This window comes from Prinia subflava, chromosome 6 (assembly GCF_021018805.1).
Source record: "Prinia subflava isolate CZ2003 ecotype Zambia chromosome 6, Cam_Psub_1.2, whole genome shotgun sequence".
Lineage (NCBI taxonomy): Eukaryota > Metazoa > Chordata > Aves > Passeriformes > Cisticolidae > Prinia > Prinia subflava.
In genome coordinates this window covers 33,668,765-33,695,428 of record NC_086252.1, presented here as the reverse complement: position 1 = coordinate 33,695,428, position 26,664 = coordinate 33,668,765, and the positions used below count along the sequence as shown (strand labels likewise).

At 41.2% G+C, this 26,664-nt stretch overlaps 1 protein-coding gene across 1 annotated transcript in view; it reads right to left on the bottom strand.

Annotated features, from left to right (window-relative positions):
* Window positions 1-21,192, bottom strand: part of SPOPL (speckle type BTB/POZ protein like) — a 32,927-nt gene extending 11,735 nt beyond the window's left edge. Inside the window, exons 1-5 of the mRNA XM_063400995.1 lie at window positions 20,965-21,192; window positions 6,319-6,453; window positions 6,017-6,138; window positions 5,598-5,749; window positions 1,944-2,071 (exon numbers count right to left, since the gene is read on the bottom strand). Coding sequence (XP_063257065.1) covers window positions 1,944-2,071; window positions 5,598-5,749; window positions 6,017-6,138; window positions 6,319-6,396 — 480 coding nt within the window. The 5' untranslated portion in view covers window positions 6,397-6,453; window positions 20,965-21,192. The remainder of the gene's footprint in view (window positions 1-1,943; window positions 2,072-5,597; window positions 5,750-6,016; window positions 6,139-6,318; window positions 6,454-20,964) is intronic.
* Between the last annotated feature and the right edge of the window lie 5,472 nt (window positions 21,193-26,664).

Here is a 26,664-nt window from a genome sequence, read left to right as displayed (position 1 = left end):
CAGATTATATGGACAGGGAGAATTGAGTGAAACAGAGATCAGTGTGCCTAAAAAGCTGAGGCTGTATTTAATCCCTAGGTCACTCGGTGGTGGCAGCACCAGACTGCAAAAAATATGAAACTTCACAGCCCTTCAGGTCCAACCCAGCTGATCTTGAGACTCTTTGGCAACAAAGAATGACCATCTTTAATGCCAAAGACAACCAAATAATCCTCCTGCAAGCCAACAGGAAGAAGGGCTAACCAACAGTAATCAATGACCTTTACTAAATACCTGCTTTATCAAGCCCAGTGCAATATAGGCTTAAGAAGTGCTAAGTCAGTTTTTCACACAGGAATCCAGTAGGAAGGCAAACATGGAAATTAGAGCTTCACAGTAAAGTTTTAAAAGGACAAAAACTTCAGGCTTGTCTACAGAAACAGGTCCTTCAAACAACACCTGTCATTTCTAAGGACAGCTGAAGAGCTGGTATCACACATCCAAAGAAGGAAATTCTTAAAATATTTGGATTTCCAAGTTTTTCCTTCACCCCGAAACAAGCCAGAAGTTATTTTAACATGCTCACTGTGAACAACTAAATGTTTCATCTCCTTCCACATTTATAATCAGGGTAGGTCCAACACTTCACAAAAGCAACTCACATTAAAACATCAAGACATTTTGCAGGGAAACACAGCTAAATTCAGTGATTAGCACCAGGATTTAAATAACAGCATTTCTCTGTGGGAATTCAGTATTTCTTCTACATATATTTTTTAAACAAACTTAATCTCTAAATTTAGAGAGTGATCTATTCCAAAACCACATGCTACTTTTGAGAGCTGTTCATTTACATCAAAGTGTTCATTAGGAGGACAACTTAAGAAGAGAAAATACTCAAAAGTATCTTTACAGAACCATAAAACACTTGTTATATCTGCTTTTATCACCCAAATAATTGTATTCATAACAAATTTATCATGCAGCTAATTTAACTTGTCTAAGTGAAAATAAGATGCACTGTATTTGCAATATCTAGTCTCAAGGGCCACATTTCAATTATTCTTCCTACCAGCATAATGACATATAATTAAATTGTAATCTTGCCAAGACAATTTTACACATTTCCTGTAAATACACAGATCAAAGCAAATTTATTAGCAGTTGGAGCATCTATCATCCTCCTAAGTCACTAATCACTTTATGGCAGCCCAGATAACCAGCCAATGTATATTCAACATACACTCCACTTACCCTGCTACTTTCTCTACTTTCCATTTTTAACACTGAGTAAGCTTTTTACTGAAATTTAATATGAAAATTTAGGTTATGAACATAAATGATATTACAGAAGAAGGGATCCACAATACACCATGAAGTTAAATTTATACCACAGCTTTCAAAATTAATTTTCAGTATCAAGCACACCTTCTATTTGCACCCAACACAAAATGTAACAATTAGTCAAAAAATTAAGCGTTTAATTTACTGGAAAGACCTGATCATTACAGGAATATAGATTCTGACAATCAGTTGGGGTTTGTTTTATAATGTGAGGCAGTATGTGAACATTTCTTTCTGCTTATCCAGTGAAAACCAACCCTCTAATTCCAAACACAACTTCTTTAAATAAAAGTGACCTCAGTAAAACAGCATTTCTATAGACAGTACACCAGCCAGCTCTGGCATAATTAATTCTACAGTCAATTCTGATGTAACTGTGGCAAATTCATGGAGAAGTCCAGCAGTTTACAATGATCAATTCAATATTCTACACTTCAGTGTACAAGCACCAAAAAACAAAACAAAATGCAATGCAGACAAAGCAATGTATATTTTACCAAGCTTATAGTTCTCAGAAGATAATTTTTGATTATGTTACTGTTAAAATCAATATAGATCTCTACTTATTAGAGCAGGAAACATTTTATTTTAAATTTTATTATTTAAGAATAAATACTCACCTCACAAAATAATGTAAGCTTGTCATCTGGTAGAAGACCATTAGCTTCATCTAGTAAAAAATCTCTTCGGATAAATTTCTTAAACCCCCAGTCCTTGCCTTGAACAAACCGATACGCTCTTTGGCTTTCTGATAAAAAATTGTGTACAAACACAGCAAGTTAAGGGAAAACATCAACAAATAACACCTGATTCCACATCAAGACTAAGTGATAATAAAAAAAATCAATCAATTTCACACATTTGGATCATGTGTCACGTTTCTAGAAAACACAGAACTGATAAAAACCTTTTTAATGTTGTAATAGAGTTATTTTATAAAACACTTGATAGAACCTAGCGGAGCACAATTTGTAATTCAAACCATATCATCTCCTTAGATCTCTCAGGCACCATCCAGCACAAGGAGTTTTTCAGTGAGTATTTAAGAATGCCAATGTGTCAAAACAGGAATTGTTCAGAGGGAAGCACCATTACAATGAATTTGTCACCACAAACCCATCCTGACAACGCTCTGCAGTTGTCATAACAATGTGGTTTGACTTCTTCCTGAAATGGAAAATCTTGTTTCACAGGTTGAAATTAGTTTGAAATACAGTAAAAGCATTAAAACAGCAAAACAGAAATGAAAGCTTTAACTACTAAACTATATTTTGGTCATGAAAGATATTAATGATATTTACCTTTTGGCCCCAGTTATGAGAATTGTTTTTTTTTTTTAATCCATCAGATTTACTGTGACCACACAACTCTTTTTTTCTGATGTTCACAGCCAGAAAAGAACTCCCACAGTCTACTCAGTGCAAACACATGTAAATTCAGTAAGATCACACATTTTACATGGCTGGTTGACTGAAACATGGCCACTTGTTGCCTAAATTAATGGTGCTCAGGAAAGAACACCATATACATTAAGTAAAATACGGGAAAGAGGTTATTTGGGAATGGCTTTGAGAGTCTAAGTAGAATAAAGCACATTCTGAATTAAATTTAGAAAGACTGTTCAAAATGAAGACAGCAAGAACACTGAAATAAGAGCAGAGGGGGACGTGGGAAGGGATGTCATGAAGAGTTCTTTAAGAACTTTTCTTTCATTTCAAAAAAGCTGGGCAAGAAACACACCACCATTTCATTTGCTGTATGCAGAGATGCTCCATCCTTCCAGAGAGCACTTTAGGAGTTTAAGTCAGAAGTTTGTAATAAAAGCAAAGTGTTTTTCATGACAGAATCTGTTAAAATATCATTCCTTCTACAGCCATCAGCATAAGCCAGACTTCCCTCCACTATTGACCTTGGCAGCACCAGTGAGCATGTACCACAGAAAATGCATGTGTCACACACTGCCCTCACCTCCAAGACTGGAAAAATTATTATCAGAGCAGTTCTTCACCAGGATTGTATCAAGGAAAATATCCTGTAGAGATTTTCATTGTATTTTCAGAATAGAGGCACCCAGGAGCTGCCACTGCAGGAGGTGTGAGGTCTCTGTCCCTGTCACCTCATCCCACCCCTGCATCAACAAGCCCTTGGCCATGCAGAGCACAGCAGCAGAGGGAAATGCACTCACTCGAGTGCAGTGTGGCCTTTGAGGGCAGCAGAACTCACAACACTGCTCACAATTCAAAATCTGTATGCCAAGGAATAAAACCAAGTTTTTAAAAAATATTGCCTAGCTTTTTTTTGGCATCTGGATTATGTTTTCACACTTTCACCAACTTTTAACTTAATTACATTGAATAAAGAAAAAAAAATCAGAAAATCACGTTCCCAAAATCATTGAAAAACTTCTTCTCTAGATTCAGCTTCTTTATTCTGCAGACTTTGATTTTACTCTTAGCAGCAACAACCAATGTTAACCCCCAAAACTAAGAACCAAAACAGAGCAGCACAAAAGTGCAAATGTATTTTTCTTTTAATAAAATTAAAATGTTAGTTTGCTATCTGTTTCATACACAGCTTCATCCTTTGAAGCAGCAGCCTATGCATGAATTATCAATTTATAAGGGATATTGGAAGTGGGACATCATTTTCCTGTCTCAGTAAACACACAGCATCCACAGAAGCAGATGGTAAATGGCTGGAGAGTCCAAGCAACAGGACTTCTGTAGGTAATTTCCCAAAGTGAAAAGATATTTATAACTCCTGTGGTGCCAAACACAGCACAGCTACTACTGCAGAAGCTGAAGACACACCCACTCCTGAGAGTTTTAGCACTGCAGTGGATGATGAAGCAGCAGAGAGCTGACGGGTCAGGATTTGGGTGTTTGCTACAGACCCCCTGGTCAGGAACAAACACGTCACGGGAGATTGGGGTCCTGGGGGACAACAAATAGACAAGAACCTACAATGAACCCCTACGGCAAAAAAGGGCCAACAGGACCTGGCTAAAGGCTGAAACAGAGTGCCCAGATACGCTGAGGAGTTTCCATCCCTGGAGATCTCAAAGCACCACAAGCCCCAAGCAGACTGACCCTGCTTCCAGCAGGGGTTTGGGGCCAGCCAGCCTCCAGAGCTCCCGTGCAAATTCAACAACTCTGAGCTTCTAGGACTATCTCCAAACTGCTTTTGATGCAGTTTCACACTTTATTACAAATACCAATCCACTCCTGGACTGTGTCTAGTCCAAATGTCTACATTCTCCAAATGATTCTCCCAATGCAGACAAGAGAAGCTTTGCTCATATAAGCTCCAGAAGAAGGAATTTTGCAGGGACTGAAGAAACCATCACCATCAAACATCACATCACATGAAACATGCATGTGAAACATATGTATTTGCCTTCCTTCCAAAGAGTCCAATAATTTAATTTTTACATTTGAACTCAGTTCTGTGGATTGAATTTGAAGATTACAAGCGGGCCTAGTTACTCAAGGAGAAGTAGTGTGAACTTTGGGTATAAACACTGCAGAACTACAGACATTTTGTAAGAAATGCAGAACTTGCAACAAAAACAGGACCTGAAACATCTCTTAAGCCCTGGAGTAGAAGAAGGGAAGAAAAACAGATATACTTCATATATAGGACTTGCAGAACAAATTTAGTGCAGATCTGCATTAAATTATTAATTTCCACAAGAATCCCAGCCTTCCCAAAAAGCATTTCCAATGAAGGTTGTGCTCACAAGTTTGAAACTAAGAGCCTTCCATACATTTTTCATATCAACACAACAATTAAATCAAATCACCACTTATTTCAAAGTCTTCTAATTCCTTGGGTACATGGCACATGTTTTAAAACTGATTACAGTGTAAATCAGCTGAAACAGACCAAAATATTGTAAAGGATGTAAAAAAACCCCAGCCATGTCTGCTTATCCTATTTAACAATGGAAATCAAACACTTCCACTGTAGCTACAAACAAGCAAATACACATCAACTAACAAGAAACATGAATAATCTGCTGGAAAAACTAAGTGACAAGGACCTGGAGTGACAGCAGTTGGCAATGTGGTGTAATTTATACTGCTCAGGATAGAATTAATATAGCTCAGTGATCAGAAATGTGTGAAACATGAACAGGATTTTATAATTAAGTTCCTAAAAGGAAATTAAAAAAAGGTATTTTAAAAGTTTATCTCAACATTAAATTCTGCTCTCAACTGAAAAAAACAATGCATTGCTGATGTTTTTACAAAACCACACTAATATTCCCTTACCCATTGCTTTTGTTTCTTCTCTTTTAGCATTCAGCAGGGAAAATTTGAATTTTGCTCTGACTTCACTTTTTGGACAACTGACCAAAAGCAAATACAATGACAAGTAGTCTTTGCTTTCATCATCTAATCCCTTTGGATTCACTCTCAGGCACCTGAAAAAACATGGAGAATTTGTAATTTTTAAATGGTACCCAAAATAAATTCAGAAATACTTTTACAAGACACAATCACAAATGCTACTGAAATAAATGTTTCCTTTGTGATTGCTGACATTTTGAAATTAGAACCAATCCATGCCTACAGTAACCCTTTGAGAAGTATCCAAGTTTTAATATTTATTTATAATTTATCTTTACAATTTTTGTGAGCAAAACTACCCCAAAACAAAACCAAAGCACTTGCTCAAATAAAGACCTTACCACTTCATTTTGTCATTTGGCCCTGATGAAAATGTAGAACTCTTTAAAACTTCACCCATTTCTTCACGGCAAAAACTGAAGTTATTAATGGTCCACATGTATGAAAATTTTACTACTTTAACCTGAACAAAAGATCAGAGAATGTTGAGAAAATTTAACTTACATATCAAGCATTAACTATGAGAACTACTTAGATTGTCAGCTATATTTTTTCAATACGTCAATAACGTTAGTTTAGGGTTTTTTTAACGATTATTATGACAATAATAGAAAATAAAGCCATTAGAATTTCTGTAGATTACCTGTGTGTAACACCAGCTTTCAGCCACAGGTCCACTGGACATCTCCCCAGGAGGAGGTGGAGTGGGAATCCTTGACATTGCCACTTATTGCAGGTTTATAGTATCAACAGAGCAATCCAAGCTTCAGTAATTCTCCTAAAAAAAGTAATTCATACATTTTGTTCACCCTTTTTAGGTATGGGAAATACAAAAACTCATTTTACTGTGTTTACTAAATGATGCACCTGAAAATTAAACCTGAAGAGGACAATGGCTCTGCTGGGTGTCACACATTAACAACACTGGTGCTCAAAAGCTGCAGGCTGAGCCCTCACACAATAATTTACCAAAATAAGCACCTCTGCATCACACACCACCACTAATGGCAATATTTCAACACCCCCTTTTTGCAAATTACCACTCTGGCCACTCCCGAAGTGTTATAACTTTCTTCAGGCTCTCCTCCTTTGACTTGCAGACTACCTAGAGCACTCAGGATTAGTGCAATACCTCAGTTTTTCACCCAGACACAATCACAGGAACACTCAGCCACCTGGGAGTAGAAAGGTTCACACAACCCTGAGATTTCTGAATGGAGGTTAAGAAATCAAAGCTGCATTTCAAGCAGTATTTTCTTTCACAGATGCTTTCTATCTTTAACACAAACAGACATAGCTGAAGAACTGTAATCACCACCACCACGTGCTGGATCTCTCTGAAGGACAAAGCCAGAAAACAGTTTCAGTCAACTCCCAACAACAAATAAAGTGATTTTGTTATGAGCTACCACCACCTATCAGAGCACTACGGTTCCTCCTGCCCATCAGGAACTGAGTCACTCGCCCAGATCCCTCACACGTGGCTACACAGCATTAATTGGGGCTGGCTAATGAAGGAAGGTGGGCAGTGGAAGGGCAGCTCCGGGTTCCTGGCTGGCTCTGCTTTAAGGGAGGGTCTGCTGTGAGCTGTGGACAGATTCCTGTCACAAGCACAGCCCCTCACTTCAGCCGCTTCATTAAATTGCTCAGAAGTGAAATGAACCCTAATCAAACCAGAAAACAATCAATTATTTCTGCCACAAAGCATTTTCTCTTAGTACAGAAAGTTTCTTTAAACAGATTCCTGCTATCAGTTAGAAGCACCCATCATGCTGCAACATTTGACTGCTCCACTGTACAGCTCTTTTTAGCTGTGATAGAACAGCATTAATTGTCTTCCTCAAAAGATGTGATTACACATAACTAATCATGATGGAGCTCACCAGGATGGAGCAACACTTAGAAACTAAGTTTTATGCAAACATTGGTAAAAAGACACTGCAAGAGCACGTACAATTTAGTCATGATGTGAACAAGTTCATTATTCCTACAGGAAGAATTCTGTCAAATGCTACGATCCCCACTGGATGCTTTCCCCTTTCTGGCACTGCTTCTCACTCAGGTATGAAGCAGCCCTTCCACATCAGTCTGCTGACAGGTGATTGCTCTGAATCACAGAAGTATAAAACCTTGAAAAGAAAGCTAATTCTCAGTTTTTACCAGATGAGGAAGCAAGATGCTTTATAATCATATCCCTTAATGAATTTCTACCAACAGATCTGCTATGACAGGGTGAAAACAAAATACTGAATACATCTCTGGTAAGATATGGATCCCTGTGACTTTGAAAACTAATCATAAATACAATTCAGCTGTCTTTAACAAATGAGTTTTCCCCAAATAAAACTTGTATTTGTGGCAACGTTCAGTACTTCATTAGTACTTTCCATAAATGAAAAACAAACATCATCCCCTAAATTTAAGATAACCGAACTTGTTTGCTTCATATTTTTTTAAGCAGGAACCACATATATTGTGCATGTTGTGTTTACACAGTTTTTGCCTACATGTTTACAACTGTTTTGATTCTCTGTACAGAACGACCCAGAGTAAAATTCCTGCGAAGGATACATATGAACTTTTGCTTTCATAACCAAATATTAGCACTTATACGACCATCATTTCTGGAAGCACATCCTACTCAGCGGTGAGAACTGAAGCTGCTCCCCAAATGCACTGGATTTTGCCACAGAACCATATCCTGAAAGGTTAGAATAGCTTACCTCAGCCTTACTGAACCTGCTTGCTGCTCCTTGAGTCTCCAGAGCTAAAAGCAAGAAGAAATACAGCCCACTCCTTCTCCTGCATTTGCATGAGATGCACAGGACTGTCTCTTCTCTCATCTGCACCTCAACTCTTCAGCCCATTAGACCAGTCAGCTCCCAGTAACCATGAAGGAGCAGCAGATCTGAGCCAAATTTGCTCTGAAGGGGTTTCTAAATTGGAAAAGCCTGAAAATAACTGCTGTACACAATCTCTTTTAAGAAGTGTTCAGTGACCTTGGGCCAGCTACCAGTAGTTATCTGCCCACTCCTGTCTCACAGCTAAACCGGCTTGATTCACAGAGAATTTAACTCCAAGCAAAGGTAGTTATTTGCAATTACTTTCAGGTCCATCTGTTGCCTTGTATCTCTATCTGTTCCACCCAGGGTATCTTTGCTTCAGAGGCTGCTTCCACCTGCTGCATGGCCTTTATTTAAGGAAGGCCTGATTTTACCTAAGTGCACTTCTCAGGTCCCTCTGAATAGCCTCAACTTTTTGTAAAGTTTCCCTTTTACAGCACTAGCACCAGACAACTCATTTTCATGATGCCCAGATACATCTCTGAGGAACAGATTTATACCTCACTTTTTTTGCATGGATTTACTAAGCCAATCACATTTTTAGATGGAGAAAACTGGTAGAAAGGAGTAACTTTAAACCCCTCATACTGGGAGTCTGTGTTGAGGAGTTGTCTCTATTTTTTAGTATGCCTGAGCACACAACTTAAAAAAAAACCCCAAAGGATCTACCAAGACAAACTGAATAATGGGAGAATGAATAAAGAGCTTCTGATGCTCTGTTAACATGTACCAAAAGACAAGGTGAAGGATGGAAATGGTTTAGCAGCACAGCAGATCTGCCCGTCACTTTACTTAATCAATTAATTGGGATTTGGGTGGGTCATGGGGATATTTACCAGAGCTACAAGGTGAGAGACAACACAAGCTTTCAAGATGCTGTCCTGAAGTGTAGAGGTGTTTGTAGAAGGACTTTTGCAGTCCTCAGACTGACAGCCAGACCACACTGAGTGACCACCAATGGTCAAAGTGGACACTGGCCAGACAAGCCTGAAGGTGAGAGCAGAGGTGCAGCTACACCCTCACCCTTTGTTCTGCCATGCTCTGCATAGGGAGGAGACTAAATACTACTCTGAAGAAATTGTTTATGAATCATTGATTAGCCACCGTCATCAGCTCTGACAAAATGGTTTTCCAAGTACCAACCCCTCATCACAGCCTATTAGACCTGCTGGGAACAGAGAGGAGGAGTTCACAAAACCAGTCGGAGAACGACTGGGTGGAATTAAACCAGTGAAGTGCAGGAAGACAGGTCTGCTATCTGCAGGATGAAACAAGAGGGACAATTTTCATGCTCGAACCTGCATTTATTACTCTGCAGGCTATCACGAACAAAGCAGCAGAAATGATGGAACATTATCAGACAATAGCTCCAAGAGCTTTCAGGCAATGCTGTGCCTGTCTGGACACGGCCCAACAAACCAGTCTGAGTGGCCATTCTGCCAGGCAGAAACGTCTGACCATCAGAGCAAACATGCACTGGCAACAGCAAAACAACCTTTAATGCATGGGGTAGAAGAAGTTTCTGGTTTTCAAAAGGTAAATGAGATTTATTTAAGAGAGTGTCAAGTTCCTTTGTTTGGTTATTTTTCTAATGAAGAGATATACTCATACTGAATGTTGTACAGCAGCCGGTGCTGATTTAATTCAGAGTTTGTGTTCATTGTCTTACTTTAAAAAAGAAATAAAAAAATTTCTTTACTTGTACTTCCAGACCCCAAATATGATGGGCTTATCACTTCTTCTACCGATCTATTAAGGAAGATACTGGCTTCACCTGAAAATCACTCAGCAAATAGACTAGATTCAGTTAAATTAGGATCTTCGAGGAGCTTATCCTCCTACAGTGAGCAAGCAGGCAGAAATACCATGGAAGAGAGATTTCTCAAAGCACGTTTTATTTACAAATTAAATGAACTGCTGTCCTAGTCAAACAAATACTTATACTAAACTTAAAGCCATCTGAAATTGATTGTTAATTAATCACCTGCACACACAGTGTAAAAAAAGCACAGGCTACCTTCCAAAAAATGTATTTTCCTAGATCTTAAGATCCAAAGTGACTTCCTACATCAATAACATGACTCTCAAAAATATTATTTTGTTTCCCCTCTCTGAAATTGAGTATTTATCAACATTTTTTAAAAAATCACTTTTCAACCTCTTGGAACTAGACACGAGCACATTCTCAGTCTCTTACATCCTGCGCTGGAATTATCTCAACTTTTTCACTGGAAGAGTGACTAGCTCCACATACACAGGAACACCCAAAGAAGAATTTTCTACCTCCCCAATAACACCCCCACAAAACGTTTCAGAAACCTGTCTGAAGAGCTGCTGCCCTGTTAGGAGGATGCTGGGCCAGCTCTCTGCTAGGAGCAGCTCAGAGCACCAAGCACACCCCAGGAGCTCTCCCAGGGCAGGCACAGTGGAGTGGGTGCACACGAGGTGCTGCACATCCACCACTGCCCACAGCAAAGGTTTATCCTGGTATTTCTGTGAGGGATTATCCCGGTATTTCTGTGAGGGACTGCAGCCAGCACCTTGCTGGTGGGAATGGCTGAACCACCTCTCCTCTGCAGGGAACCCCACACACCCCAAAGTCAAACCCAGCCTGCCAGAATCCAGCCCAAGGATAGTTCTCAGAGCAAAGCAGTGACCCTGTCCTGCTCCCTCGAGAATGAGAAGAATTGTGAACTCTGTGATCAGTTCCTGCTGAGCCTCTTCCTTCCAGCATCCCTTCTTCCCAGTGCTCAGGACCCAGGATCAAAGTGGTTCCCTCCAGGGTCACACCAACAAATTCCAAGTGCATGTACCTCATATTCCACTCGGATGGTGACAGGTTTTCCTGAGAAGGGCTCAACATTGCACAAAATGAAAAGCTGTTATGAATCAACTTTTTGTTCCCTCTCTGGAAATACTGGTATTTCATCACTGGCTGAAATAAAGATCACCTTCTGAAGTTTAACTGCTAAATAGCATTCTGTTCCTCCAGCTTTTTATTCCTAGTAAATACATAATTTAGAAACCAAATATAGTTTGTGAAATTTTGAGGGTTTGGCTTTAAAAAAAAAAATCCAAAGTAAATCCTTCATTCAGTAATATAAACTCCCAAAAACCCATTCAAAATAAACATGGTGTCATTACAGAGATACTTATTTAATTTCCTATCATTAAATGATCACCTGTGAATAAAGTACTACATCGTATTACAGAATTAATATGCAAGTGTTATATATAAACTATCAATATTTGTTAAAGGAATCCATTCCATTTTTCAAATTACAGAGAAGGCAAATTCTTGGGAAAAACACCATCTTCTCACTTCTTGGCTGAGAAAGAATACATTTATGAATATAAAAATGAAGGAAACAAACAAACCCAACCAAAATATTTATGTCTGAAGTGAAAGATGCTCTAAGGCCAAAGCTGAAGTTATTTCTGCACTGCCCCACCTGTATCCAGATGGATCACACAGTTCTAGGCAGCATCAGCTTATGAAAGCCAAACTATATAAGTGAAAAAGGCCACGTCCCTTTCTCATTGACCACAGAAGGATTTGTGTAACAGCCACCCACCCTCTGGGTCACACTTATTTTGTGGCATGAAACACCTATGACTTGAATTTTTTTTTCTGTTTGTCTTATGAGCCAATTAAGCTTACATGAATTCCTACAACTTTTACTAATAAGTAGAAAAAAAATGAACTTTGCAATAAGTAGGATTGTTTTCTTAATTAGGAGGATTTCCATCCCTTCACAATTGATCTTTTTGAAAGAATTGCTGTTGTATTTCCTAAACAGCTAACTATTAAACTAAGTTTCCTGCTGGATGATCCACAACACAGTAACAGATGTCCGAAAGGTCTATTAAGCTCAGGCAGTTTTCCAATTTGTTCAGTTATTATCTCCTCTGAAAACACACTCAAGATATACCTATGGCAGTTTAAATACAGTGTTTAGCATTTTTGATTTTAATCCCCATCCATCACTGCATCGTTTGAATGAACAGAATTACTCATACTACACAATCACATATATATCCATCTTTTAAGTTAGAAAACTTATAGGCTAAGGAGGAACTCCACTTTACATTATCTGCAGTACTTCTAACACAAAAAAAATTCTCTTTTTGGGGGCAAAGAAGGCAACAACAGTTGGGCTACACACAGGAAACTCTTATAACACTGAAGAGGCAGCCTATAACAGTCAAAAAGGTTTGAGGCTTTTTTAAAACATGATATTAAAAAATGCTTATTTAAGTATATGTTTGCTCTGGAACCACGCAATAGCAACCAAGTTTACACAAAGCCAAGCTTTGGGGCTTAAATCAGAAGCTCTGGCTGCTTCTGTGTGCTTCATGCTTAACATCTCACCCTTGCCATCCCACAGCTCTGCTGGAAGCCTGTGCCCTGCCAGCAGACACAATCAGCAGCCACACCAAGAGCCAATTCATGACTCTCTCCAAACTCCTTCAGTGAGGAAAAAAAATACTACCCTGGGCTGGGCCATGACAGCTGAAAAACTCCATATACTCTGTCACCCCTGCCCAGGGACAGTAAACTCCAGCAGAGGGAGAGCAGGCAGCTGGGGTCACACACGTTTCAAAATAGCTGCAACCAAGACTCCAGAATTTAAAAGCACATCCTCATGGTGGTTCCAGCAAAAAAAGCCCCAACAAGGCAAAACCCAGCACGTGGGAAATGCCCAACTTCTCAGAAGGATGATAGTCAAGGACCTATGACTGAGGACACCGAAGTCAGCAACTCAAAATTAGCAAGATAATACTATTAGTTGTAAAAACTGTAAAGTTGTACATGCTGTTTTCAGGCTTTTCTCTCCTATTTTCTCCCATTTCTCTCCTAAATTTTCTTTCCTATACTAAGACTTTGAAAAATAAAGTTGAATTTTACCTCAGCTGTGAGAATGCCCAAGTGCTCAGCAAAGCTGGAGCTAAAACTGTCTAGTTTAAATCAGCCAAGCTCACTGATAAAAATCCCTCAGCATTAGCCTTGCATTATTGTTCTGCAATATAGGAAACCCACTGTGCTCTGTATTAGATGTCCCAGACCATTCCCTACAGCACTCATCTATGCATTTCCCTGGAGAAGAAATGCAAGATTATTTCTTACAGCATTTTTCATTTTCATTGCCCAGTCTAGTTTTACAGGACCCAAAAGAGGGGTATTTCCACCACGAGTCCTCTTGGGAAACTATTCTATTCAAATAATCTATTGCTGTCGGGGTTTGTTTCCTGGTGTACAGCCAAAGTGATCTTTTCCCCCCCTTAGTTTCACCCCATTACTCTTGCTCCAACAAATCACTGGCATATGAAAGTACATTACATGAAGACTTTTTTTTCCTAAATGCTTCAGTTACACACAGTCAAGAGTTCACCAAATCAAAAATGCTTGTCTTAACTTTCTTCCTGCACTTGGAACACGAGTTTGTATAAGCCAACAGAAAGTTGATTTCACTCGTGATAAAAATACCTCTCTTTAGCAGATTCACAGCAAGTTTAGGGTGGTTTGAGTTGTTTTGGTTTTCTTTTCTTTAAAAATCCACATGATTTGTGAAATCTCCTACACTCTGGAGACGCGTGCTTTCATTTGCTGCAAAGGAGCTGTACCGTGCAGCAGAACCTTCTCCTCATTAACTTCTGCAGTAAAGCTCACATCGAATTGGTACAACAGCTTTGAGCAGGCAAAAGCTCACACTCCCAGATGTTGTCAGGAGGGGGCTGATCAGTCCTTTGCTGCCCCGTTACCTCTCATGGCAAAGCAGTGCTCACATTTGGGCACACAGCAGCATCTTGGAGATTCTGAGAGTCACAGCTCATTTCAGGCCTCCTCTACACCTGAGTGTCAGACCTTGTGCAAAAAACAGCTGGTACTTTAAGGCTAGGAAATTGAGGAAAAAGGCCTAAAACTCAATTCTGCCAGAGAACCAAACTGCCTTTGATGCTAATTTGCCCCAACAGTCCTGAAATGGAACTAATCCACAACAGCTGATTAGACACATCCTAGCAAAGGCAAGCAGGTCAAGAGGCAGAGCTGCACACAACACTTCCTTTGGTGAATATGAAGCAGTAATCTCTCAAAGCCATCAATACAAGCAAAACTTGACATCTCAGGATTGGACTGCAGCTAAACTGCTTTAGACCCACAGAGATAAAGAAAATCCTAAAAGTTCACAGAATCATAGAATATCTTGAGTTGGAAGGATGATTGAGTCCAGCTCAAAAATTAGGCCAACAGAAATTGGCTTCTGAATTTCGAAGACATGTAGACAACCTCTACCATTTTATTGTTCAAAAAACATCTAGAGACTGCTTTGCTTATACTTCAGGATTTAAGAACCATTCCGATATAATCTGTTTCAGATCCCTTTTTCCAATACAAAACCAATCCAAAGCTCAGCAGTCTCCTGTAAGTTTCCCTACTCGCACAGTCTTAGTTGATCAAGACAGAAGAGCATTTCCCAAGCAAGCAGCAAGGCAGAGAGGCTGGCACAGGCCTGTCGGGGTGGCCTGGCTGTGGAGCACATTTGGTTTCATCTTGGGTGCTGTCAAACAAGGCAGACCAGAAGCAGATCTGAGTCTGCTGCGTTTTGCCTCCATCCACAGGAGACACAACCCTGCTGTGAATCACCCCGGCGAGGTGGCCTCGCACACACTGAGCAGAGAAACAAACAGCAGGAAAAATGCGATTTACTATCAGGAAATCAAGAAGTCAGCCAACACCAAGTGCCGAGCCCCTCTTTACAAGTGACTGTGGAAACCTCTGAAGGCTCAGACACTGTAATTTATTAGTAACCCAGACTAACCCTTGATGATGTTACTGCCATATATCTTTCCCCTCAGCACTCAGTGAGCAGAGTCTCACACTTGCTGGAGGGATGGCACATTTCCAAACACAACTGCTATTTAACCATTAAAAATGATGCCTGGCCTGTAAAATAATATTCAAAACTACTGAGTACAGAATAAAGGAGGATTTTACTTGATGAGCTTATTAATATAACTAATCATAGATACTCACTCTGGGTATAAAGTTTGCCACACACGAATTCTGAGCAGATTACTGCTTATGGAAGCTTTTCTTTCACTTCTAGTTGTGGCACGCTTTCCTTCTCTCTTCCCTTCCTCCCATTTTTTCTTAAAAGGGAAAACCCCACTTCAGCAGAATGTTACTAAAAGGGTGCTTTTTTGCCATACCTAACACAGGAACTCCCCTAATCACAGCCTCTCATGAGATGCAACAGTATTAATTCAAATCTTTCAGATTTATTTACTGTATTTTTTTTCTCTGGATCAACCACCTGCCCGGTGGATTTTGCAAAACTGGCATAAAATATTTATGCAAACTTCTTCAGTGTAAGAAGTTTCAGTTTTTTAGAAGCTATATCACCCATTGCAACACAAATATCATTCTGCTGCCATTTTTAATTTAAATTTGCTCACTATATGCACATAAATAAAAAAAAATACACCTTGACATATTCTACAGATATCAGAAAAATTCACTGAAAATAGATTCATACATTTTATTCCTCTGAAACCACCATATGCCAAGCACAGAGCCAGACCCAAGAGTGAGATCACACTCACCTGGCCAGTCAGTACAGCAAAGCATTACATTAACCTGCAATCACACAAATCAGCCAGAGATTTCAGACAACTTCATCTTCAGAATAACATTTTCAGAACACACAACACAGGCACATTCGTTAAAATGATTGTTTTGTCCTATTACAAGAACAGTTACTCAACTTGATATGTAAATATCAGTGTGCCCACTGGTACATCTGATACTTACAAAAAGAAGTCAAAATTTAAAATTTTCATTATATACTGCTCCATCCCTGAAGCTGAAGCAAATTATGTTAACCACTCATTATATAAACTTGTTACAACACAGTTCTGGTTTTTATCTTCATGAGTTTTGATTACAAACAAGTAACTCTGAAATTAATCTCAGTTAACAAGGACTCTATCTGTTTCAAAATTTAAGAAAAATTGCCACTAAAGAGTGATAGTTTTGTTGCTTAGGTAATGTCTACAGATGAAGTCATTCAGAGCCCTATTGTGTTCTGTGAAGACAGTGAACATGTTTCTCCTCTAAAGAATTTAGAGAAATTATTAGCTAATCCGAATTACTAGATTAATTTATTAAGCACTTGAAACAACAAATAACTTGTGTTCAGATTTTACTCTGACTTAACCCAGTGATTTTTAACTTAAGCTCTGGGTACTGAAATTATCTGTCCTTCATAGGCTGCAGGCCATGCTAATGGAGAAACCAGATTCATCAATTAGAAACCCAATATGAATAAAGAAAGCCAGAAAAATGAAAGCTTTTGTGAACTTTTCCAGAGGAAAAAGTCAGCATGGAACAGAGAGCTAGAAAGTAGGACACCAGAGGAGAAAGTTACACCAGCTCTTCCTCAGGCCAGAGTTCTGCACCTACACTTCATTTCAGTTGTTCAGGAAGCAACCACTGATGCAACCAAACCCTTTTAGAGACACCCAAGTCTTAATTTGCTGAACACTCAGTACACAAGAAAACAAGGCATTTGAAAGAAATCAAGTGCAAGTCATCACCCTCCCACTTCCTTCATCTCCACTCTTAGCCCTACTCATGAATCGATTTTCCAAAAGACTTGACCAACTGGTAAGTGAGCTCCTGGGAGGGGACGGACATTAAAGGAACAAGCAGGAAGGAGGCCAAGGGAAAGCCTGGCTCCCCAGTTTCGCCCAGTGATCTTTTCCACTGCACAACAATAAGAGGTTCCCACCCCATGAACTTTGGAAGCTTCCCAACTGCTGGAGACATTTACTCCACCAGCAGCAGCACTGCCTACGCCAAGAGCTACCCTGTTGCATTCTCCCCGGCACACAATTGCTTTTCCTTTCTATAAAGAACACAGGTAAATTACACATCAAATGTTCACCTTTGCACTACTTAAGAATTCAAGTCACAGTATAATGCAAGGAGGAAATGTCACACGAACCCCAAACGGCGGTGGACGAGCTGATGCAGACTGTTACAATTAAAAGCAGCATGTGTAAAATTTTTCACCAAAAAATGAGGTGATAAATGGCTTCTGGGAGATGCAAGGCAGTATCAAGGATAAGTAATCTAATTCAGGGAATTTGGACATGTGAGCTCTCTGGATTATTCCATGCCAATGACTTTCTGAATCAGCTGAAAGAGTATCTGACTTTCCACTACATTTCCCAAATGCTATATGCAAACACTCATCACAACAACGTTGACAGATACATGCGCGGTTGCAAAGTGATTCCTTGTACAAAACATAAAAAAACCCTTGTAGCTGATACAGAATAATTTTAAACCAGGCTACCAAAAAACACATTGGGAAGCTATTAAATTTGGATAAAATGGAACCAACAGCGTTGAGGTTTATAGCTGAGAGGTTTTAGGTTAAGCTCTTTCCAATACTGAACATACACTCCTGCCAAAATTCCACCACACAAGTTGAATAGCTAAAACATTACCAGAACCCCACATTTATGCAAAACACACACTCTGTAACACAGTTACACACAGTTCTTAGCACAACCGCTAAACTAAGGCAAGTGACTATATTCTCTCAGTTAAAAACTACAAAATCCTAATTACCACCACTAAAATACCTCCACTTCTCACAGAGCTGCAACAAACCTCCACTGAGTACCGAGCACAAAGTGAATGCGAGATTTCCTACTTCCATTTGAAGGGACAATTCCATAGGAAGCCTTTTGATATGAGTGGAACAAGAAGAAATAGAATGTCACAGGAACATGAACTGGAAATTTTCACAAGAAATCAAAGGAAGGAGTGTCTCTTGGGAATATGCAGGGGAAAGGGAATCGTGAAATGGTTTGGGTTTGAAGGAAACTTGAAGATCATTTCATTCCAACCCCCCTGCCGTGGGCAGGGACACCTTCCACTATCCCAGGCTGCTCCAAGCCCCATCAAACCTGGCCTTGGACACTTCCAGGCATGGGGCAGCCACAGCTCCTCTGGGCAACCTGTGCCAGTGCCAAGAGCCAAGGTACAAGAGGCTCTTTTTCTATTTCATCCTAAAAATGCAGGGCCCAGGACATACATGACAAAATGCACGGTCTTCATGCTTTGATTGGGAGCACAGTATTTTGAATATCCTAGGATTTTTTAACTACAATTATCAGGTTGCTGCTTCTGGGAAGTGTAACAATCTCACTTAAGACTTCCTTAGTCTCCACCAGGTTTTGCTAAATACACAGGAAGCAGACTGCTTTTGACAAGGAGACAGAAATGGCCATAAGGAGCATATGAACCTGTCACAAAAACTGTGAGAAAAAACCTACCAAAAATATCCACTTGTCATCAACAGGAAAATATAACAAAAAAGCAAAAAGCAGGCTGAAGTAGTTTTGTAAGGCAAGACACACAGAAGCCTACGACTGAGCCACAGTGCCTGAAAACATTCAACAGGACAAATTTCTCACTACCACCACTCCTACTGGGGCATGAGATGCAAAGAGAATAAAAGTGAACAGATGTGAAGAGACTGTATATGAAAGGCTGGAAAAACAACCAGTGCAGACAGAAAACCTGGGAAGAATGAATGAAGAGAGAAGTTAATGAGATTTAAGTGCAAGTCAACTGTTTCCTATTGCTGTCCTCAGTTATTTCTTCTCCACTCTAACTTATGTTTACAATGACAACTGCTTCCATTCTCTCTCCTGTATATTTATGTTTAAAAGCTTCCAAAGGCAAAAAAATCAACAGAGAAACACAGCCTATAGAAAAAAAAAGAAAAAAAACTTTTATGTGATTTCAACTGAGCATGCAAAACTGTAAAAAGCATGCACTGTCAGTTGAAACCAGTGACTAGGGCCAGAAAGAAAACTTGGTGGCTTTTCAATTTCATTTTATATTTGTCTATAGCATATACAAGTTTTTAATAGCAACAAGTAGCTTGTACCGCCTATGCAAGTACAGAATGTAATTCTTTATTTTCACTGACAGTTTAAAAGCAGGCTGCAAAGTACCAAAGTTAAAAGTTTGGCAGAAAGCTGTTTCAAGGGAATATAACACCAAGGATATTTCTGGATATTCAAAATCTCAGATTTCCAGAAGAGAGTTTCTGCTGCTGTACCAAAGCCTGAAATATTGTACCAAGTTTGCAGCTTTATATACAAAGGCATATTATTTAAAAATTACTTTCCCTTTCCTGAGTAAATATCCCCTTACAGAGTGAGGGGGAAATACCATGCAACAGACACACACTGGAAATCCTTCACAAACATTCATGGTTGTCCTGGCCACACATCCTAGAAGGCCCAGAGAGAGAAGCCAGGTAAAATACTTTCAGAAGTGACAGTAACTGCTAAGTACCCTCTAAAAAGAAATATTTATTTCCAGAAATAATAAAACATTTAGTAAAAAAACAGAAAAGGAGACTTTTTTTCTTAATAACTTTTTTTTTTTATGGTTAAAACAAAATGCCTTGGCAGTCATTAAATCGTTTAGCTCAGAACCACTGTGGTAAAAATTCCTGTAACCATCTGGGATATCTATCAAAATGCTTTCTGCAGAACTGATAAGAATAAGGAAGGACCCTGCCTGAGTCTGTCACAGATTGTTCTTCCTGGCAGGAGGTTCGAGACAACCCTTTTTGTTCAAATACTATTTTTACGACTCTTAACACCTCTTTCGAAAAGAAAAGAAGACCACAGTCACAAAGCAAAGCTACGTTTTTCGACAGATTGCTGATTTCAATATCCCACAGTTAAAAAAATACCGACAGCTCGTCGATATCGCTCCTGCTGTTTCCTTTGTTTTGCCGTTTTCCACTCTTCAGGGCCTTTCTCACCTAGTTCTGCCCTCGAACAGCCTCAGTGTGATGCAAATTTCCCCGGGCCCCCGGGAATTTCGGCAGACGACATCACCAGGTGAAGCCCAGCCCGAGCCAGCCCCACTTCCTGACCGCGGCTAAGATGGTGCGCGCGGCCGGCGAACCGAGGGGAGCTCTCCTCACACACCCTTCACTACCCGCCACAAACTTTGCCACAGCCCAAAGACGACAACCAACCCCCCAGCCAACCCACTCCTCCCAGCTGTTTTCTTTGCTTTCTTACACGGCGTGAACTTCCCAAAACAAACTGCACTGGGGGGGGCGGGGGGGGGCGGTAATGAGGGCACGGGCGGAAAACACCGCGCTGTTCCGCGGGGCTTTCCGCGGCCGGGCAGGGCTCACCCCGGGCCTGCAGGAGCCCGAGGCGGGGATCGCTGGATCCCTGGATCGATGGATCCCCGCACCGCGCAGAGCCGACACCGCCCGCCCCGGCGCACGGCGGCCGCGGCCCGGCCCGGCCCTCCCGCAGCACCCCCCGGCGCTGCCCCGGGCCCCAGGGCACAACAAAGGCTTTTCCCCCCGCACCCCCGGCCCGGCACGTACCGGATCGCGGCGCTGGCGGGGCGGCGCGGCGGGGCTCATTCCGCCGGGGCGGGGACGCTGTGACGGTCACCGGCGCCCGGCGGGAGGCGAAGGCGGCGAGCCCGGGCGGCGGCGGAGCCGCATCGCTGCCCGCGCCGAGTCCCGCTGCTCCCGGCCGTGCCCGCCCCGCGCTCGGCACCTCCCGGCTCCCGCACGGCCCCGCTCCCGCTCCCGCCGCACTTCCGGGAGGCAGCGGTCACGCGGCCGCGGGACGCGCCGCTTCCATCCGGGAACGCGCGCGGGGCGGGGCGGGAGCGCGGCGGGGCTGGGGGGGAGCGCGCCCGGGGCCACGGCGGCTCCGCGGGGCACAGAGAGCCAGCCCGGGGCACGCAGAGCCAGCCCGAGGCACGCAGAGCCAGCCCGGGGCACGCAGAGCCAGCCCGGGGCACACACAGCCAGCCCGGGGCACGGGCGGGATTGTGTATGGGTGGTTCTGGAATGTCTCCGCTGAGGGAGACTCCTCACCCTGTCCGAAGTCTGTTTCAGAAAGGAGTCCTTCCCCATGCTCAGGTGTGATTTCCTGTGCCGTCCTGTGGCCTCGTGTTCTCTTGCCGGTCCAGAAGGATGGAGCTCCTCTCCTGAGGGGCTGAGACAAATGGGTTGTTCAGCCTGGAAGGGAAAAGCTCTGGGGTGACCTCACTGCGGCCTTGCAGTACTCGAGGGGAACTTACTGGAAGGATGAGGCAAGGCTGTTTACAGGAGCACGTAGTGACAGGACAAGGGGGAATGGGTTCAGATGGAAAGCGTGGGTTTAGATCAGATTTCAGGGGGGAAAAGGTGATGAGGCCCTGGCAGAGGCTGCCCAGAGAAGCTGTGTTTGCCCCATCCCTGCAGGTGCTCAAGGCCAGGTTGGACAGGGCCTGGAGCAACCTGGGATGGGGAAAGGTGTCCCTGCCTGTGGCAGGGAGTGGAACAAGAGGTCACCAAGGTCACCTTCTAACACAAACCATTCTATGGTTCTGTTGCTTGGCACCACCAAGAAGACCCTGGTGTCATCCTCTTGCCGCCCTCCTTTAGGTATTAATACACATTCATGAGGTCCCCTCTCAGCTCTTTCCTCTCAAGGCTTAACAGGCCCAGCTCCCTCAGCCTTTCCTCGTAAAAGAAATGTTCCAGTCCCCCAGTTATCCTCATTGCCCCCCTCTGGACAGTTGCCCTCCTTTGCTCAAAGGGGCCAGCAGGGCTCCTCTGAGGACTCTTTATTTACTTTATTTTTTATTTTGTTTTGTTTTTCAGATGATGTTGACCTGAAACTGACACAAGCTCCAGCTCCTCCCCAGTAATGGGGCTGGAGAAGAAACACTCTCAGTGACTGCTCCCCCACGCACAGGGTTGGTGTTGGGCTCTCAGCTTCTCACCCTGCCCGCAGATCTGCTCCTGGCTGGCACAGACATGGACTTCAATATCTTCAGTCCACAGCCCCTGAGCAGGACTTTTCAACTCCCTCCACACGTGTTCACCACCCAGCAGTTTGGAGAGCTGTTGGTCAGATCTGTTTCCTTTAGAACCAGGAGAATTTCTCTACATCACTGAAGTAGTTGCTTCTAAAAATAAATGGTGTGATAATTTGTAAATTACATGCACAGTACTGCGAAATTCCCTGTGGAGGTCTGAAAATAAAACTTAAGCAATATGTTTTGCTTTGTTTTTCAAACAAACAAGGCTTTAAAGAAAACATCCTCTATGGAGACAATTAAGACCCAGTGACACCTTAATTGCTTCTCTTGAGAATGAGCACTAAGAATACACACACAGAGCATTGTGCTGTGTAAGGAGACCCAGGCTAGCAAGGTCTCAAAATCGATACAACTGCATTAGTGAGGCTCAGAGCCCTGGATAATTCATCCTGCAGAGAAAAACTGCACTGACAGGGCCATACTGCCTTTGGTAGTACTAGTTCTCTCAGAACAGTTTCATGAACCTGTTCAGCACTGCACTGTATTTTCAGATGTCTCAGCATTTTTTGTTTATTTGGAGTCTTTTTCATACCAGCCCTTGTAGGAAATAGCTTTACATCCACAGCCAGTGCTTACTACATTTAGTGAGCAGGATTCTTGCAGGGGGAGCAGGCTGCTTTTTTATGTGGCCCACTACATAGAAGAAAACACAGTAAACATTTGTGGTTTGTGAGAAACACAGAGTATCAGGATGTTTGGTCTTGTGAGCTGAACAGTTGAGTGATTGGAGACACTGCTGCAACTGGGAAGTGAAAGATCACCATTTTTGTACAGAATTCAGTCACTCTTATTGAAAATCAGGGGTGCACTCCTAGTTGTAACTGAAGAGTCTGCAATGGGAATCTTAGGATTTAAATAGAGAAACTTGGCACATAAGAAAATCAGTGAGTCAAGTGAATCTTTGTATCTCATAACCATCATCTCCCTTAAATCCCACTCTAGAGAAAGTCTGCAAAGATGAATCATTAGCAGAAGTTGTGGAAAACATGCATATTTGCCAGCAGTCAAAAGGTGAGATTACAGCTCATGCATCCCTTGGGCTGAAAAGTTCTTTGCTCCCCCTCAGATACACGATATTGTGGGGGGTGTGGGCACATGCCACGGCAGGGTGTGTGAATGGTGGCCAAGAAGAGCAACTACCACCTTCCAGATCTGGGGTCTCCACTCGGTTTTAGCAGAAGTTTAACTTATTTTCCTGTACTTTTCATCCACTCTTTAGTCCTGTTTCCTGCTATTCCCCCTCAGATTCCCGTTTTTGCACCCTCTCAGTGCTAAATTAAAGTGCCTCACGTAGTGTTGGCCTGGTTGTTAGGGTGAAATGCTGTCACTTCAGGAGGCATTGGTGTGATTTTGGCAGCACTTAATGGATCAGTTGAGATAAGTGAACCTTCATGCCAAATGTTTTACCAAACACAGAGTTTGTAATCTAATTATGATAGAAATGGTAGAGAAAAACAAGACAGGGTGAAGTGATTAAGCACACTTCCAGAACAAAGATGTTGGCAGAGACCCGAGGGAGGACAAAACTTTCCTGACTTCAGAGTGAATGCCCTGGGTCATACTTCCTCAGACCAGGCAGGAGGACTCACAGGAATACACTCTTACAATATACACCATTTTCTGGCAGGACCTTGGTGGTATTTGTACTTCCCAAAAATTTTCACAGAAAATGGCTATGCTAGTTTATTTTCCGAATTAAAACCCAATACTAAATATATTCAATTTCCAAATCACAGCCTGGGAAACTGTATTTCTAAAGACAACTAAAGAAAGGACAATGGCTACAGTAATTGTTTTTAATTGTACACACAGCCAGCAGTACTGAGTCCTCTATTTAGACTGCCCATCACTTCTCATTATGGAAAAGCTCTCCTTGCACACATTTCTGTGTGGGGAAGGGTTGTTTAATGTGAAAGACCTCTAAAATAATTTTACTTTAGAATGCTCCTAGAAAGATTAGGAAAGCATACTAACAGAGCTATAAAAGGATTAGTATGTGGAGACTTTAAGTGCTCTAGTCTGGGCAGGCAATACAGTGTGATCAAGTTTCAGGCTGTTGGGACTTTCACCTTAGATAAACACTTCAAAATACAAATTCTGTCTGCTGTAACATTAAACATTGTATTTCCTGTGCTTCTATGCGAAATAGAGAATTTATTCTAGGTTGTTGATGAGATTTCTTCACCCTTGTTTTGTGATATGAGCTGAGCTGAATTCAGCTGCTGCACATGCTGATGTTAACTCTCAGAGCCTGTAAATAGATTGGTTTTAGTATTACTCCCACAGATTTAAGGGAAGTACTTGCATATGTAAACATGGAGTGATTTGCAAAATGCAGTTGTGAGTGGAAGCCATTCTCTACCCAATAAGTAGCCACATTTCAATGGTGAAATTATAGATCCTAATTAAGATTCATTATAAATCTCTGAGATATTTCTGCTGAAAGGAGCCATTTGTATACATGCATGTAAGCACATTGCTGCAATAAGTTTTCAAGATCCACAGGATTATGTCACTAAAATAACATTTTTGAAAGAAATTAATGACAAGAATAGTAGTTTAATCTGTTTTCTTAATCATGTAATTATTTTATTTACATATTCTAGAAAAATCCATTGCAAGCAACCCAAGAGAGGGCACGTATTACATGCTTTCTGTTTTCTTTTCCTCTCTGTTGTCCAAATGTGAGCACTTTCAGGAGGAATCATGATAAATCTGTAGCATCTTATTTCATTCAACCCTATTTACTTTTAACAGAGCCAGCAGACAACACTGCAAATGTGCTGCCAAGATGTATGGGTGACTTTGCATTAAGTAAATGCAAAGGCAGATCTAGCTGATATAAATCACAATTTTATGGGCAGTTTTAAAAGAGTGAAAAATTTCAGCAGGAAATGTTTTTGTCTTTTTATAATATAGAGGCTTCAGAATTTGAACTGTTTTTTGGAATTTAAAGTTCCAGGGCATTATGACACTACTCAATTTAGAGTGACTTTTCCACCTTAAATTATTTTGATATTTTCCTGGACTTCTTTTCTAAAAAAGAAAGGAATAAAACTGTTAAGCCACGACAAACAACTAATTTCCTACAAGGTGGTGATACAGCCCTGAAATTATTCAGTAATGTTTCAACAGAATGGGTCTTCACTTGAAAAGGTGAGTGTTTTGAAGCCAGCCCTCTTGACTGTGAAATATCTGCTCGTTTTAGAAGGCAGGTTTCAGCAAAGATGCAGTTTCTCCTGAGAGAGGAGGGTGACACTGGAGGAGTGAAGTGTTCCTGCCAGTGGCTGCAGCACAGAGCCTGACGGTGGGGGTGAGTCACAGCCAAGTCTGTTTTTCCTGATTCAGTGTGAGTTTTGATCTATCTTTCACAGCAGATAAAAACCACCAAGCTACTGTAACCACCAAGTCTTCTCCGTTTATACTTTGTTTAAACAAACACCAGTTTTAGCAGAGGCTTGAATTTGAGACTTCCAAACTTTGCCTGAGCTCAGCAGCTGCTGGGTGTGAGCTTCCCTTTCTTCTTCCATTAAAACAAATAAATAAACACCCAAAAGGTTTTCATGCAAAATATGAAAACATTTCAGTTTTCTAACTTTCACAAGATAGGCAGATGTTTCCTAAATAGTTTCAGTCAGTTTTTCAACACATTTTATTTCAAGAGGTGCTTATATGTTATTAGCGTTAAAAAAGAATTATTAAATAGAATTTGCTTTGTATTATCGTGTTCCTTTCCATCACTTTCTGTGTTTGCTCTATTCACTGTTATGCCTTAAAATAGAGAGTAAGGACTTCAAAGCAGGTGTCCTGTCTTCCTGAGGGTATTTCTTTAGTTCATAATGGCACAAAACTTCCTGGAATCTGGTTGAAGCACTGCATGACAATAATTTTTCTGCAGAAGGATGAGTTGCAAATCATTGATCATCTTTGTTTGAGTCCTCCTCAGTATTTTCTAATGTGGTATGATATTTTAAAATTTCTTTTTAAAAATATTAGACTCTTTTCATGTCTTGCTAAAGGATAAGAAAACCTCTTTAAATTCTTTGCAAATAAGCAATCCTCTCCTTTCCAAATGAAAAAGAAAAAAAAGTAAAATCAAACCCTGTGGTTTTAAATGTTATGCCAGATTTGTCCTTCTGTACTTCCTTCTGCTCTCCAAACAGCACTGAAACACAAAGGGGCTTCCCTTCTACAGACTTCAGAG